The sequence below is a fragment of the Orcinus orca genome, chromosome 2 (genome assembly GCF_937001465.1).
Source record: "Orcinus orca chromosome 2, mOrcOrc1.1, whole genome shotgun sequence".
Lineage (NCBI taxonomy): Eukaryota > Metazoa > Chordata > Mammalia > Artiodactyla > Delphinidae > Orcinus > Orcinus orca.
In genome coordinates, this window is record NC_064560.1 from 99,826,261 (window position 1) to 99,844,247 (window position 17,987).

General features: G+C 39.4%; 1 protein-coding gene across 1 annotated transcript in view; it reads right to left on the minus strand.

The window, feature by feature from the left end:
* Positions 1 to 13,978: 13,978 nt before the first annotated feature.
* Positions 13,979 to 17,987, minus strand: part of LIPC (lipase C, hepatic type) — a 161,091-nt gene continuing 157,082 nt past the window's right edge. The window contains exon 10 of the mRNA XM_004274675.3: positions 13,979 to 15,322. Coding sequence (XP_004274723.1) covers positions 15,211 to 15,322 — 112 coding nt within the window. The 3' untranslated portion in view covers positions 13,979 to 15,210. The remainder of the gene's footprint in view (positions 15,323 to 17,987) is intronic.

Genomic DNA, 17,987 nt, shown 5'->3' on the forward strand with positions numbered 1-17,987 from the left:
CCTCCCTACCCGCCCCGCCCCCCCCCAAGAGTCTGGGTTCTGTAGAAACATTGTGTATTGCTGCTTAGATGGTGGGTACTTTTGTAGGATCCCCAGCCAGGGACAGGTTCTCCTTACCTAAGGAATTCTTAGGAGGCTTGGAGTTTCACGTCTGTTAAAACACTTGTCAGAGGTCAGGCCGTCAGCCTACTCTTTCAGCCTTACAAGCATCCCTGCTTTCTGTGGCACTCACTAAAACGGTGGCCTGGGAGTGTGGTTACCAACTTTGTTCATCGTGTACTCCATACTTAAAAATCTTGAGTACACATTCGTAACATGGAAATATTTATTTATAAATAATGCAAATGTGTTATACTGTTACTGTTTTAAAATATGCAAAAATTAAAAGGGATGAGTTAAAAATTAATGGAAGCTACAGTATTTCCTCCCACCGTCCATTGGGTCTTTTTGCACACACCTAGGTGTGTACACGACCCACTTGGTAAACCTCTGGCTTTAGAGATAGAATTTACATATCTTCCAAATCAAGTAGCTTTCACCCGCTTCACATTCCTGCGTTAAGTATCTTTTCCAGTGGGACACTGTAGCTGCTGAAGAATGCAGGCCACTCCTAGGTATTTACTTCTAAAGACCTCCAAGATACAGTAAGTGGAAAAAGCAAGTATTAATAAATATGTGTGGCCTTATTTGTTGTGTGTGAAATTTTTGAAGTTTGTAAAAATATATAATTTATGTATAGAAAATCTCTAGATTGATAAATTAAAAACTGTTAAATTATTTCTGAGCACTGGAATTAAGGGTCTTGGGAGAGGAATAGGACTTTTTTACTTTTTATCCTTCTGTATATGAATTTTTTATGAAAGATTCTCTTTATAATAAATTTAAAAATTACATATAGTGTGATGTCAAATATAGCACAACACATTGTCATTGTTGAAGTTGGGTGATGGGAACATTGGGCTTCCTTACTACATTTCTACTTTTATGTGTATTTGAATATTACTATAAATAATTATTTTAAATTAAAGAAAAATAAATGCACTGCACAAGGAATCTATAGAAATACACCACATAGTAACTGATTATCCTGGGAGTGGGAGAAGGAGAGTTGAGGAGTAGAACTTCAGGTGGTACCTTCCCCACATAGGTTCTGTGTTCCATGAGTGTTTACTGCTTTTAATAGGCAAACACTTAATTGAACACACACACACATGGAAACTACAAAGCCCCAAGTGCAAAGAGTATCATGTGTACTCAGGAGTATAAAATATTTGTTTGACTTGCCAGATACTTGTTAGTTTCTAAGGGAATATATAAAATGAATGCATAAGCCACATAGGGCTCAGCTGTATCATAATAAGATCATGAGGCTTGTTTTATAATAGGATTCTTGAGCTTGATATATAATAAACAAAGGTGAAACTCCAAGGCATGGCTGAACAGGTCTGCACTGTCCCAGCTGCATCAGGGAGAGCACAGCTAGTGGTCTGCCGTTAATGATTTGCACTGTGAGCTAGTTACCAGGCTCCTTAATATGAAAGACATTGTCTTAAAGTAGAGTACCTAATTATAGCTCTCACATGGGGTCCAAGGGAATTAATATGTAAAGGACGTGTTCCGTTGCCAACTGCAATGCTAAGCTGCATTCAGACATATAGAATCTGTAAGGAGGAAAAGGATGGTTCATTAACTGTGTGACCTTGTTAAAGTTAGTTAAGCTCTAGGTCTCTCATCTGTGAAACAAAGATAGTACTATTAGCCACCTCAGGGGACTGTGATAAGGATTAAATGAGAATGTAAGGCACCTTGCATATGGTGCGCACTCAAGTGCCAACTATTCTTGTTTTCATGTGAAAAACTGCTCACTGAGCTGAGAACATTTAGCTTGTGAGCAGGTATTCCCCGATTTTAAGTATCTTCTCCTCAAACAGCCATGTGGTTAGGGATGATTGGTCTTTGGTCAACCCCATCACCCTTGCAAGTTTAGGAATGGGCATGTAACCCAATCTGGCCAGTAAAATATGAGGGGATTTTGACTTTTCTTTCTCTGGGTGTTGTCAGGTCTTAGTGCTGCCTGAGACTGCAGCATCCAACTTGCTGTCAGCCTGACGATGAAGCCAACATCAAGGATGCAGAGCAGAGAGAGAAAAAACAAACAAAAAACCCTTCACCTTAATGACACTGAAGAGCTGCTGAATCAAGCTTCCCTGAAGCCCACCCTACCTTGGGACTTCCTTTTTCGTGAGATTAAAAAAAAAAAAAAGGTTTTTTATTTAAGCCAGCTTGAGTTAGCTTCTAAAAACATCATAATGACTAGAAGCTGCACCAGAGAATATTTGTGGTAGGAGTGGTGGCATTTATTCAGTCATATTTATTGAGCACTTTGGAATGCAAAAATAAGAAGTGAGGAAGTTCTGAGACATGACAACCGAGGAATAGGAGGTTCTGGAAAGATTAGCAGCTTGGACACATGGTGCATTTTTTCTACTTGCAATTTAACCCACCTGCCTCTCCCGAGAAAAGCAGCTGTTGGGAGGCAGACAATGCCTGGAATGTTGGTGAGGCTTCAGCCTCCTGACAGAGTACCAGGGGGAAGGTCCCTGTGAGTGTACCTGGTCCCCCTGGTTCCTGAGGAGCTGAGCACATGGGCTGAGTTGCCTCCAATCCTGAGTTGAAGAGGTGAAAAGACTGGGAAGGGCTTCCTCCTAGTGCCTCACCAGAGGACTGGCAACCCATCTGCCGCTAAGCTTTGGCCAGGGGAGGTTGAGACCACTGTTCCTTCCACTGCTTTGGGAATGCTGCCCTTAAGATACCCCAATACATGGGACAGTGCCCCAGTGAGCAAACAAAGGAAAAGAAGCTTCCTAACGGGGCCCAGCAGCCAGGGAGACGAATTACAAATAGAGCCCTCAGTACAGAAATAGCTGTTGGCATAGATAACTTGAACCAAAAGAATAAGGAAACTTAAGGAGATTTAAGTGCAACACACACACACACACACACACACACACACACACACACACAGATTTTCTGAGACCAAAATAGATTTTGATGTAAAAATTTCAAGAGTTGAACTGAAGGAGAAAGTGGTCATGGTTGATGTCTGAATTAGTATCCTGGAAGATAAGAGAGACACCTCAAAGCACAGTGCAAAAACACGGAGAGATATAAATCAGGAGAGGGATAGAAATCGAGAAGGGGGTAGAGAATACAACAGAAGAGGCAATCAGTAAGATAAGAAAAGTTTCTTAGCTGAAGAGAGATTTGCATCTCACAGAGTTCCAGGAAAGACTGATGATAGAAAAGACTTCTAGGCATATTATATCTCTGAGCTACAAGAAAAGAGAAAAATCTTACAAGTTTCCCCAGAAAAGAACAGTTACTTCTAAAGAAGAAAGAATCATCCTAGCATTGGACTGCTTATTTACAACACTGTACACTACAATATAGAAAACTGCCGACCAACGAGAGAAAAGAACTGTATGGAAATCGACCTAGGAAATTGTATGGAACTGTATGGAAATTGACCTGTACTTTCAGTTCACTCAGTCTTGCAAAATAACCCAAGAATACGTTACCAGTTTCTTTTACTTAGTGACCAAACAAACTCAGAGTCAAAGTCTCCATAAGCATGGGGAAGGGCCAGGAGAATACAAAATCTTAGGAGAATGGTAAAAGGGACCATCCCCCAAATCAGAGTATATTACCAGCACCTGAATACACAAAGCCCAGAGAAGCTCATCCCTCTGACTGCTGAGTGCGTCTGGACTCTCCACTCTGTAAGTCTATTCTTCTCCTGAATTGATCACATTACCACCTGCCTTGACAACTCCTCTAAAAAGTCTGGAACTAAAAATAATAAGTGAATCTCAGCAAATCTGGGCATCAGGTGTGGGTGGAAAGGAGGGAAATGTTCCGAAGGTCTCATCTGTGGAGTGGCTGTGGAACTGGTGGGGGGAGTGAATATTGGCTAAAGTTTGGAGTGGAAATGGTGGAAGAATAGAGTATTTTGGTGGGAGAAATATAGATCTGGTTTTAAAAAAATGGTAAAGAAATAGTTATCTGATCATGAGCAACAGGAAACGGAAACAGGAAATACAATGAAAATCCACAAGAGAAGTCATGTTAACAAGATGGAAAGGGGAAATAATAACAATTTGATCAATCTTCAAAAATAAATACAATTAAAAGTAAGAAATAGGGCTTCCCTGGTGGCGCAGTGGTTGAGAGTCCGCTGCCAATGCAGCGGACGCGGGTTCAGGCCCCGGTCCGGGAAGATCCCACATGCCGCGGAGCGGCTGGGCCCGTGAGCCATGGCCGCTGAGCCTGCGCGTCCAGAGCCTGTGCTCCGCAACGGGAGAGGCCGCAGTGGTGAGAGGCCCGAGTACCGCAAAAAAAAAAAAAAAAAAAAAGAAGTAAGACATAATAAGTAGTATAAGCCAATAACTAAATAAAATAAGTTAGTGGGAGGAGTCCAATTATAACGCTTAATGTGGAAGGACTGGATTTTCCCACTAAAAGTCAGAGACGCTTAGATTGAGCTGGAAATATAAATAAACCAGCTATACAACATCTAGAAGAAAAATATCTAAAACAAAATTTTAATAAAAAAGTATAAAGAAAATAAAGGGATGGACAAAGATACCAAGCAAATATAATAAAAAAGAAAACAGAAATAGCAAAGTTAATAGTAGACAAGGAGGAATTTAAAATTTAAAAGTGTCTGGAGTAGCCTACTTATAAATTAAGGAATAGTTCTTGGATAACTTTTAGAGCAAAGAGGAAAATAGAGCTAAAACTGTAAACTACCTAGAAAGCAGTAAAAAAGGGCATGCTTTCTATCAAAATCTGTACTCAGAGGAAAATTTATAAACAGACACACCATTATCATTAAAGAAGAATATCTAAAAATAAAAGTACTTGTTTTTCTATGCAGCAAGTTCTCTGAAAAGAACAAAATTAAGCAAAAGAAAATATGAAGAAGGATTTAACATAAACAGAACTGGGACTATAGAGAGGCAAGTGAGCTGCCCAGGGCACAGAATTCAAGAAGACAAGGTCGTGCTAGTGCCAACCCTGGCCTCCTGGGCACCTCACTCGTAAAGGAGAGCTCACTCTCGGGGTCGCACAAGTGAGGGCTGGCACTTGCATCTCTTGCCTCCTCGGGTTTTGTGAGGGAGGTGCCTTGCTTGCCTCACTCTAGACCTGGTCTTGACTATAAAAGTAAAAGCTTCCTTCTTAGGGAGAAAAAAAGCATTGTCCTGTCTCCCTCCCTCCCTTCCTCCCTCCCTCCCTCCCTCCATTCCTTCCTTCCTTCCTTCCTTTCCTCCTTCTTTCCTCTCTTTCTTTTTTTCTCTTTCTCTAAACTAATAATAACCCAGGTGTAATTTATGCTTGTTATCGTGATCTTTTAATTTTACTAATTTTATTCCAGCCTAGAAGACAGTAGAGTCAGAAAATATCTCACAGAAATAACTTATTATATTCCATTAAATGTTTCCTTTTAGAAACTTTTTATTTTTTAAAGTGCATTAGATTCCTTACCTTACTTTATATTCCTAAATCAATGGGCCTATTTTATGGGCCTACACATATCTCATTGTATGTCATTGTTAGTAAATACAGAATAGTAATAGTAAGTAATAGACTCATTGTACCTCTTATTCCATTTAGAATTTGAGAGTATAAGGTAGAAAATGAACACATGGGCTGCTCAAAGAGCATCAGCCATGCTATGAATGAATGCCCCAGACCCCCAGGAATTGTAAGAACTAAGAATTATTCCAAATGTACTTCCTAAAAATATAGTGTTTAAATATACTCTTAAGCAGAGTATGTCTAGAAACTGGGAGAACTATTACCATTCTCCAACATAGTTTCTCCTGACAGTTAACTAAACTTTTTCACTATATAGGCTATTGGTTCCACCCGCCTCACCCGCCTTTGGTGGATTGTATCTACTTTTAATGTTGGACAGAGCACTACATAGCATTCCTGTGGCTTAATCTTATTTCCCATGAAAAATGTGTGTGTTTGCTTAGTTACCTCAGGTGGAATTATTAAAATTTCAGTTTAGTTTGGGATTTTTCCTGTGCTTTAATGTTATGCTTTCATTTACTCATTATCATGAGTAACTTTGTACCTCTCTTGCTTGAAGGTATTTCACATAAATAATTTAAATAAATGTTATATGCAATAAACAAGTAAAAGCTGAAAACCTAAGAAGACTATATGTAAAAGCACAATGACCAGATGGTTTCACAGCTGAATGTTTCTCTAATTAAAAAAATTATAAAGATCATCACTATATTATCTAAACTATTCAAGGCCATAGACGAAAGCTATAGAATATCAAAGGATGAAAATGATAGCACCAAAAAAAGTGTACATCAGTTGCAGTTATGAAAATAAAGGCAAAATTCTAATTAAATTTTAGCAAGTAAAATCCAGTAATGTTATGAAAAAAATACATTATAACCAAGGAGGGTTTATTCCAAGAATGCAAGTGTGAGTCAGTATCAGGAAATCTATCAGCATAATTAATTTTATGGATAAGCTAAAGAAGAAAATTCATATATTACTAAAGGCATTTTTTAAATTTCAGCAGCCATTTCCAATAAAAATAGTAGAAAACCACTTAAATACAATAAGGTTTACTTGCCAAAACTATATATATATATAAAAAAATATATATGTATGTACTACAGACAAAACATCAAAACTTTTAATTAATATCGAGAATGAAACAGCAGTATCTACTATCAGCATTCTTAGTTAACATTGTCTTAGAGCTTCTAGAAAACCCACTAAGGTGAAAAAAATAAAATAATTAGTATATATTGTCTTTTTGGTGATGAAGTGATTGTATACCATGAGATTCTAGTAAAATAAAAAACCAAATAGAGTCAATAAAATAATTTGATAAAGTGGACAAATATAGAATAAATAAAATCCAAAATCTATTCTATATGCTAGTAACAAGCTCCATTAAATAGAAATGGAATGGATGGTTCCACTTTCAGTGATGACAAAAAATTAAAATACTTAGGAATAAATTAAAATTAAAAGTGTAAAATCTTATTGAAGGACATGCAACAATATGTGAACAAATGGAAAACATATTCCTGGATGAGGAGACTTCATATAGTAAAATGGTCAGTTCTCCTTGTACTAATTTCTAATTGTGATTCCCAATTAAAATATTAAGAGAGATTTTAGGGAATTGGATAAAATTACCTTAAAGTCCATATGAAAGACTAGATGCCTAAGAATATACTATGAATAAAGCCCCTGTAAGCAAGTAAATAAAAACTCTGAAATCAATTAAGTATGGTTGGAATAGAAATAAACAAGGAGATCAATATAACAAAATAGGGAATTAAGAAATAGTTCCCAGTATGTACTTTAAATTTATGATAAAAGTGGGATCTGAATTCAGCATGAAAAGTTAATATATTAAATGTTAGCTCCACTTTTATCCATATAAAAGAAAGTTATGTTGGCAGTCAATCTCATACCATATACAAAAATAAATTTCAATTGATTAAAGCCTTTAAGGTAGGAAAACAAATACAGATCTCAGAAGAAAATCTTCATTTTGTACAATTTGCAATTCGATGATGAAAGAGACTGTAACCAAGTCAGGAAATCCATATGTTATTAAAGAAATTTTAGACTTTTCTGACCTCAGAAAAATTTATACTACTGTATAACAAATAATACTATAATTAAAAGCAATAGAGGAACAGATTTGGAAAAATAATTTGCAAAGAAGCTGAAAGATAAAGGGTTAATAAAATTTCATAAAGTATGTGGTTCTTACAAACTGACAAGAAAAAGACAAGCATTCCAATGGAAAATGGGATTTGAACAATTAGTTCACAGTAAAGCAAATTCAGTAAATCTGTGGAAAGATTCTGAGACTCAGTAGGGAAATCTAAAGTCACAATGAAGTCATCATTGCCGTCAGACTGACAAAAACTAAAATGAACAATAAATATTTCCTCCTAGAAAGAGGCGGAGAGAGGAGGGAGTAGGTGCTCAAAGACTATGGTGGAATTGCAAACTGTTGCAGCATTTTGGGAAAGCAATACGGCAACATAATGCAAGCATAAGCAAGCATTATGTTGAAAAATATGTATCATTTGACCTAGCAATTCCACTGCTAGAAATATTTCCCACAAATGAGTATATATAGGAGGTATGTATAAGAATGTTAAATGCAGCCTTTTTCAGAGGGACAAAAAGCTAGAAGAAAGGTATGCACAGCAGTATGAGACCAACTGAATATTTTAAGACACCTCCACAATCTAGAATATTAGGCAGTCATAAAAAATATTGAGAGCTATACCAACTGACCTAGAAAGATTTCAGGAGGTACCATTTGAGTAAGAAAATCAATTTGCTGAAAAGAATGTATAAGGTTTGTATAAGATGTATAAGAATGTATAAGGTTACATGTTTGTAAAACAGTGACAACTCCCCTTTATATAAGAATGTGTACATATGTTCGGGTATATGACCACAAAAAATTTCATTGACACCCCTAGTCGTTAACATGAGTCAGGGGACTGGCCCCAGCCAGAAGAGTAGGAGAAAGACTGCACTAACTCCTCCAACAGGTATAACTCTGCTTTTACAGAAATTAGAAAAACATGTTCATCTCTCCTAACTTACGGGAATATTAATGATCTATATCAACTGAAAAATAAGAAATAAAAGCAAGTTTCAGAGTAATCTATATAGTATGATTCTACTTTGGTGAAAACCACAAACAGAGCTCCGAGTGTGTAAAAATGCTTGTGGATGTTTGAAGGAATAACATAATAGCTGTTATCATCCTCTACCTACCCGAGCTTGCTGGGGCTGGGTAGTAGGAGGATGCAGGGAGATGACTAGATTTCTCTTTATACATCTTTGCATTGTTTCACATGTTGTATTTACACTTTTGTAAAACATCTAACAAATGGGAAATTTAAAACAATCCCATGAACACGTTACTTCTGCCCACAAGAGCTCATAGCCTCACATCCAGACTGTCTTCAGCTACTCGAGGCATGAGTTTGGTCTCTAGGGCTTCTGGGGAAGAAACTAAGGTTGAGAGGTTATGGCCAGGCAGATTTGCTCTCTGCAAAGGTAGAGACCTCCCTTCAGTGGAGGTGCTCAGCCACAGCTGTGATGTTATGTTCCCTTGAGAGGAAGGCTTTGGACTAGGTCAGTGTCATCCCGAATTTTCTGATGAGAAAATTTACGCAGGGTACTTGTGAAACAGAAAAATCTCTAGAATCTGTCCTTGACCCACTGGATTAGAATCTCCAGGGGAGGGGTCTGGGAAGCTGTATTTTCATTAGTGCTCAGGTGATGCTTGTCAACATAGGAGCGTGGGAAACACTGGCCTCCGTTCATGCCCCTCACAGTGTGGCCTGGGGACCAGCAGTGGTGGCATCAGCAACGGCATCACCTGGAACCTTGCTAGAAATGCAAGATCTCGGGTCCCACGGCAGGCCTCCTGAATCAGAACGGCATTTAACACGGTCCCTGTGCATGCTCCAGTTTGAGAAGCAATGCTCTAGATGACACATATGGTCACCCCCAACTCTTAACTTATTTGGCATGACTATAGCTCTCTAGAAAATCCTTTTTTGTGATAGACCTAATTTGAAAAGCAAAATTTTAGTCAAGGAACACAAAGGCTTTTAATGAACTGACTGAGACAGATGCCAAATCAGGACGAGAGGAGGCTAGAGGGTGGGAAGGGATAAGGCTGTCCTTGAGGGGGGAGGGAAGTCAACTGCTCCAGCAACGTGGCTGTGTTTTCCAACGGAATGAGGAAGCAGTAAACGCTATCTTGAACAGATACTGTAGTTGGAGCTTATGATTTAACTGGCAAGAGAAGACATACTTGTAAAAAGATGACTGTCACTTGTAACGTCAACACATATTTACGGAACGCCAGCTCTGCCACGGTGGGCTGGGTGCTTAGGATAAAGCAGTGAACATCTAGAAGCTCCCTGACTTCACAGAGCTTCACATCCAGTGTGGGAGACAGACATTAAATAAACTGTCGCACCAATTGTCAGGACCAGGGTGAAGTGGCTGAGGCACTTGCCTTGGGTGTACAATTGAAGGTGGCTCCAAAAACTCAGCTATCAATCAATATAAATAATATTTTAATGCAATATTTTAAAAACTCAAAATTAATGCAAAAATCTGTGATGAATAAAATATCAATATTTTATATAAAGACAGGATCACTGATTTTTTGTTTTGCTCCAATATGGCTCCACATGGCATGGCCACAAGTAATTTTTCCAGAAGAATGAAAAGATGTTAAGAGTATGTATAGGAACTTCCCTGGTGGTCCAGTGGTTAAGACTCCGTGCTCCCAATGCAGGGGGCCCCGTTTCGATCCCTGGTCAGGGAACTAGGTTCCACATGCTGCAACTAAGACCCGATGCAGACAAATAAATAAATAAAATATTTTTTTTAAAAAAAGAAACCCCTTTAAGAAAAAAAGGAAGAGTATGTATAGCTGGGACGGTGGTGGTGAGGTGGATAATCTTTGTTAAATTATCCCTGAAGCTGTAACACCTAAACTGGGACTGGAAGCATGGGAAGAAGGTGGGAGAAGAGGAGAGGGTGAAGGCTGAGAAGCAGGAGAGAGCTCTGCACCTTTCAGGGAATTGAAAGAGGGCCCACCTGTCTAAACCCATGGTTCTCAAACTTAGCACACATTAGAATCACCTGGAAAGCATTTTAAGTCTCGCGTTACCCAGGCTTTACCCAGACCAAGTCAATAAAGATCTCGCGGGGTGGGGCCGAGACCTGGGTAGTTTTGAAAGCTTCTGAGGCAGTTCTAACGTGCGGGCTGGGTTACAATGACGTAGTGAATGAGGGCGATGAGACTGGAGGGAAAAGTGAGAGCCTGATGGAAGGCCTTGGAAGCCAGGGTAATTATTTTGGACTTTTTTCCAAAGACCATTAGGAAATCATTTGAAGGGCTTTAAGTATGAAAATGGTATGTGTCTTTAAGAAAAACAATTTTTTTTTTAAAAGATTGCCTGGGCTGCTGTGATAAAAATGGATTGAAAGAGGTTTGGGCACAGCAGGAAGAAGTGGAAAGTCGTCACAAACATCCAGGTAAGAGAGAGTGTTGGCTTGGGCTGGGATGATGGCAATGGAGGTGGAGAGATATACACACAATTAAGAAGCATGGGTAAAACGCACAGGATTTGGTGATTGTTCAATTGGGCCAAAGGGGAGGAGACATTATGGATTATGGATGGTCCCCCCGGTGTCTGCTATCAGCAACTAGCGGGGTAATGATGACATTCACTGAGCTACAGAGCAGGCAGCATGGGGAGAAGTAGGTTTTGGGGCGGGGGGCAGGGAGGACATGATGGGCTCCGTTCTGAACCTTTTGAGCTTGTAAGACAGCAAAGGGAGAAGCGTTGAGAGTGGGTAATTGCACATATGGGAGTGCCTGCTGCTCAGGGGGGACCCCACAGTGCAGCTCTAAGGTGAGAGGGGTTGGCCTGTACGGGTCATAAATGAAGCCACAGGAGTGGAGTGATGGTGTAAAGAGAGAGAAGTGAGCAGAGAAGGAGGTCTAGGTCCTGAGGAGTGCCAACCTTGACAGGTTGAGTAGAGGGCAAGGAGCAGAGAGGAGACAGAGAGGTAGCAGGAAAGTCAGCAGCGCACCAGTAACTGAGGGCCCGGTGAGGGAATCATTTACGTTACAGCTGGGCGTTCAGGGGAGTGAGAGATCCCCGTGAGCTGGGCTGACCTAGGAAATAACTGGTGAAGTAACTGGGTCTGGAGGGATAAATAAGATTCAGTTAAGCAGGGAAGCGGACATTCTGGAGGAAAGGGAAGAAGGAGGTGTAAGAAAAGGGAGAGATGGGAAGTCTCAGGGAGGGGGGGATTCCCCCTCTACTCCTCTTGAGTTCTTGTGGGTGGATTAATAATAAAGTCGACACAAGACTGATTAACAGGAGAAAGAAAAACAAATTTAATGCATGGAAATGGAGGTTTCATAAAATGGGACCTAAGAGGTGGCCAAAGCAGGCAGCTTTTATACTTTTTAGACAAAGAGACAATTCCTTTGTGAGGAATTGACAGGTCAAAGAAAGTTAGGTTTTGGGTGCTCAGTTTAGTGAAGAATCTAAACAGACTTTGGGCTTAGGGTAGTAAATTAAAGAAGTAACAGTGCTTGTTAAGACAGGCTTCTCAGCCCCAGTTCCCTATCTCTGGTGATAAGGGTGTCTTTCTACCTCCAGATCAGGGAGGGCACCTTTCACAGGAGAGATTTATTTCCTGCTTTCAGAGAGACGGAAAGGAGGGTCAGAGTGTCCCTCTTGCATTGGCTATTTCTTAAGTAACTTTAATTTCAAAAACAATACGCCATTGTGGCATATTTTGGGGCAGGCTGTCCTGCGCCCCGATAGAAGGAATGAGGTGTGCTGGGGGCCATTCATCACATACAGATCATAGGAATTCCAGGAGAAGTCTGTAGTGTGAGATGAGGTAAGCAGGTAGGTGGTGACGCTCGGGACTGACTTCTTCCGTCTTCCTCTTGCTTGTCTGTTTCCCGTCCATCTGGCTTCCCTCTCATCCACGCTCTGGTGGGAGAGCGGGCATTGCGCTGGGCAGCTTGGCTTCCTGCTCTGCCACCCCAGAGACGTGTAACTGCTAGCAAAGCTTTCACAGTGTCTGCGGCAACATTATCAAGGTGAACACCGAAGACAGGCGGCTTGGCTGTGGAGGACGGTGCATTGACTTTAGTGTTGAATGGAGTGCTTGTTTCCTTCTCTCTGGCTTCAGGCACCTCAAAGAGCCCAGCTGCAGTGTAATTGACGCCCCATTTCTTTCCCTGGGCTCTTACAAGTAAAAGCACAAACAGGCTTTTGCCTGAAAGGCAGTATGCTAGTGTTATCTTTCCTGAGTGGGCTCATACATACAGATTCTTTGGAGAGAGGTGCGTATAATCAGCATAGCAGTCAGCATTTTGCATGGGCAATGAACAGATGTGGCTGCATTATTCAGTTTCCCTATTTGAATTCCCTCCTAAGATGTACTTCAGAAAATGTGATGTCGATGAACACATCTTCCCAAGTGGAAATAATCCATGCCAAGAGGAGTCTCAGATGTTCCCATTAACCATTTGTCATGTTGGTCGCTTACTGATTTCTCTGCCCCCAATGTTATGACCTCCTGTGTCACTTTAAGTTTTCCTACTAAAGATGAAATAATTTCTAATTATATTTTGTGTGAAACTAATTAGTATTGGAATGCATCACACTAGAGTTGAAAAACGTTGGTTTTAAACTCTGCCCTTTCTTTTCTTTTTTTTTTTGTATTGCAAAATGTGACATTCATACTAAAAGTGAGTGCATAAAATATATATGTACAGTTTAAAGACTGGTTATAAAAATGGACACCTGTGCAACCACCACTCGGAGTGACAAGTACAATGTTGCTGGCACCTGGAACTCTGGTGTGCACTTCCTCTTTCCTAGATTACCGCAGCCTCACTGTTCTGCTAGGGATGTTATTGCTTTTACTTAAGTGTTTTACCACCTATTTGTCCATCCTTAACACTATAGTTTAGTTCTCCTCGTAACAAACTACATATATATTTTGTGTCTTTGTGTAAATATACAAACCCACAAGTGCTTCCTTAACTTCTGCCCCCCTGGACGCCTCTCTGTCTCACTCTAGACTCAGCCCTTTCTTGTTGTGTGTGCAGCTTTGGGTCATCTTTTTCACTGCTGTGTAGCAACCATGAGTAAGGATATACCACTGTTCATTTATGCACCGCATGGGTGGGTATTTGGGCTGTCTCTCGTTGTGATGTTTTCAAGGCTGAGAGGAGTATTGTTCGACTTGTGCATAGATTCTATGGGGTATATAGCAAAGAGTATGTTCAAAAAGTGATATTTTAAATTCCCTCTGGGTAGTCAATGAGAAAACATGCCCATCCGACACAAACGTGACTTTATTGTAAATCTTAGTATTTTAGACATGATGGGAAACAGTGTTCACTTTAATATCTGTAATTTCTAGACACACACACACAATACCTAAAAGGGCGGTCAGGTGCTTTTGTAGTCAAGATTAGTATGCAGGACACAGTACAACCTTGACCCAGCTGTCCTTCTTCCCCCATATCCTTTAGTTTCGCGGGTCTTTCCAAGGGAAATAAAAGTGAATCACGTATGATCCTCTTAAATTGATTTCATCAGAGGCAGGTATGTCTTCAGGACTTTTGTTTCCAGGGGCCCTGCTCTGGTGAAGAGCATATGAATTATGAGCTGTATAGAGCTGAGGCTATGCCAATGTCGGGTGAGGTTGTTGAACGTGTATAGTGTGCTCCTCCTCTCTGAATTACTTGACACACAGATCCAAGGGATGTATCTAATATTTCCTTCACATGCTCTGTGATGGAGTTTGCTGGTCAAAACATCATTAATTTGTTTATTGGCCCGTTTGAGATTTGGTATCTAAGTCTTTGAGATATTCCAAGTTTTCCATTAGCTTTTGTGGCAAGCATTAGTAAAAGAGGAAAATTGTATTTCAGTAGTAATTTAATCATTAAAACGACCAACTCTTCAGCTTTCATGGTTATCATCAGTAGTTTTAGGAGAATTCTACTATAATTGGTTTGGTTCAGTGAAATAACTGTATGATTCGTATGATGGTAACTTTTAGTTTAAGTAGAATTTTTCTTCTTTTGGTAAGCTGAATGGTCTTAAAAGGTGTGTACTTTGGGACACACAACTGTGATTAATCGGAATTTCACTTTATGGAAATGCTAGTTATATAATAAAGAAGTATCTTTCCAGCATGCTTCAAAAAACTGAACAGAACAAACTAGCAAGGAAATATGGGAAATTTGACTTAATTGTGAAAGACATTTTAAATTAGAACAACGGATCTAAAATGGCTCTTACATTTGTACTTATTTGCATATATTACCATTCAGTCAGACATAAAATTGGGAAATTTTTGGTTACACTAATATTTGAACATAGTTACATCACATAGTTTTAAAAAGCTGAGTTTATAACAGTGAAATGTGCTCCCCTTTAAATCTTAAATCTATTAAAGCTTTGTACACGTTTCTTTATATAACTTTGGTTTTCAAACAAGGCAGCAATTCCAGATAAGGAATAAAATCATTTATTCTTCACACTGGGTCTTCATTAAAGCTCATCTGATCTTTCGCTTCAATTTTTTAGAGTTTGATTCACATCTCACAAAGGTTTTCTCCTGGGTTGGGTGAAGTTGTAGATCATTCATGTTTTCTGAGCAAAAGGTCATTCTGCATAGAAAACATCAAGCAAACATAGCACTAAGTTTTGGATGGAGCTTATTGAAGTGTTTCATCCTTTGTCAGATACCCAATTTGACATGCTATTTAGTAACACATGCTATTTTAAAAAAAAATTAGATCCTTATGACTGCAAATATTTTCATAACTTCAGAGAAAAACAAAGCCCAGGTCAGTGAAAGCAATCAGCGTAAGGCTTCCCGGAGCTCTGTGTGGTGTGATTTCAGTTCTGTAAGAACTGAAAGTCCTTGGGGCAGCCCTGCTTTGTTCTCCTTTATACAGCTCATCAAAGGTTTGAGGGTAACAATGGTTTCTTTCACTACATTACCCTGTCTCCAAGGCAAACATTAGCACTTTCTTCAACTGTTCCTCACAGGCAGGCTTAGTGCCCAGCCTTCCTTTTTTGGACACACTCCAGTTTGTCAGTGCCCTTCTTAAAGGTCCCTGGGTATGAGGCCACTGTCATCAGCATCTGCCTGGCTCAGCCCTATAAGCCCCACCCTTTCCTCTTATCTGGTCCTCCAGCCACAGAGGATATCACTAAGTGCTTTGGGTCTCTCTTGGAGACCAACGGCTGACAACTTTGACCATTGGTTTGGCCTGAGATGCTATTTTGTGTTACTAACTTCAATTGCATCTATCTGAAAAAAAAAAAAAAAAAAAAGCAGTAGTCACAGAGAATTGTAGTTTATAGCTTCTTTTTTTTTTTTGAATTGCATCTAAAGTCAAGTCTTTACTAAATCAAACTTTTTAAATTAAAAATTATTGTGAGTAATTATGAATGCATTCTTAAAAAATTCAGACAATAAAGAAATATATAAGGTTGAATATTAAAGACCCTCTTCTCTATCACCTTTCACTAATATCACTCCCCTCCCTGCTTTCATGATTTGCTTTCTGTCTTTCTGGAGCTCTTTCTGTGTATTTACACATATATGGATGTTCATGTACAAACATTACATTTGTTGTATTTTTCTGAAAAAATTTCTTGTCATCAAATAATGTACTTGGAGAACTGTTCACGTCAGTACATACAAATCTATTTCATTCTCGGCTGGACCTAGAGATTATCATACTAAGTGAAGTAAGTCGGACAGAGAAAGGCAAATATCATATGGTATCACTTATATGTGATCTAAAAAAAAGTGATACGAATAAACGTATTTACAAAACAGAAAGAGACTCACAGACATAGAAAACAAACTTATGGTTACCAAGGGGAGAAGTGGGGGGAGGGATAAATGGGGAATTTGCAGTTAACAGATACACACTACTATCTATAAAGTAGATAAACAGCAAGGACATACTGTATAGCACAGAGAACTATATTCAATACTTTGTAATAACCTACAATAGAAAAGAATCTGAAAAAGAATATATATATATATACTGAATCACTTTGCTGTACACCTGAAACACTATAAAGCAACTATATTTCAAAAAAATCTATTTCAGTCTTTTTCACCTGCTGCATAACCTTCCAGTGTATGGATGTATGACAATGCATTTAGCCATTTTCCTATTAATGGAGATTGGGATTTTTCCCCAATGGTTTAGTATTTACAAATAGTACTGCAACAGACATTTTTGTACATAGATATCCTTTGTGGATATTTTGAGTATTTCTCCGGGATAGGCACCTAGCATAAAATTCTGGGTCAAGATTATGCATATGTCAAATTTTGATAATATAAATTCTATGAGACCAAGGGCTTTGTCCACTCTGTTCACTGCTGTATACACAGCAGTGTCTAGCATAAGATATGTGCTCACTAAATGTTGGTTGTTGAGTGAAATTCCCCTACAGAAGCTCTGTAATTTGTACTCCCGTGAATAATGTATGAAAATGCCCATCTCTCCACACCTTTACCAGCTCTGGATGTTATCTGTCTTTGAATTCCTGCCAAACTAGTGGGTGACCAGTGATAATTTCATTGATTTTTGTTTTGCATTTATATGATTACTGTGGCAATCAAACATCCCATTTTGTTTAGCCAATCGCTGTTCACTTCTTGCTACAGGACCAATATTCCCTGCTCTGCTCTTCACCCCACAACAGTCCCTCTCATCCCTGACTTTGTGCTTTGGGGGATAGAAAATCACCTCTCATTGAATTCCTTCCGTGGAGGCACAGAGCAAGTTATTTAACCTTTTTTTTTTTCTTGTAGTTAGCAAAGAGATTGAGAATGAGGTTTAATATCTGCAACCCAGCTCTGGGATTTCAGATGGTAGAAGGTACTCAAAAATTGGTAGTTATTAGTCTCATGAGATACATATTATAATTCCTATTTGTTACTAGAGAACTGAGTCTCAGAGAGGTGCAGCTATTGTCTGAGCCTCCATAGGTGGAAGCAGTGAAATCAAAATTCGACTTTGGGACTAGCTGATGCAGAAGTCATTGGATTCTGCCTATATATGGTTTGTTCACTGCCTGTCTCTCCGGGAATGCCTCTTGGCCTCTCCAAAGCCTGTTGCAGCACTGACCGAACAGCACCAACCTGAACTGATGTCTTTCTTCTTAGACTTCCTATAGACCATGCAGTACTAGACTCTTACTGTTCAAAGTGCAATCCATGGACCAGCAGCATCAGAAGCACCTGGGAGCTTGTTAGAAATGTAGAATCCCAGGCTCCATCTCTACCTACCAAAGCAGAAC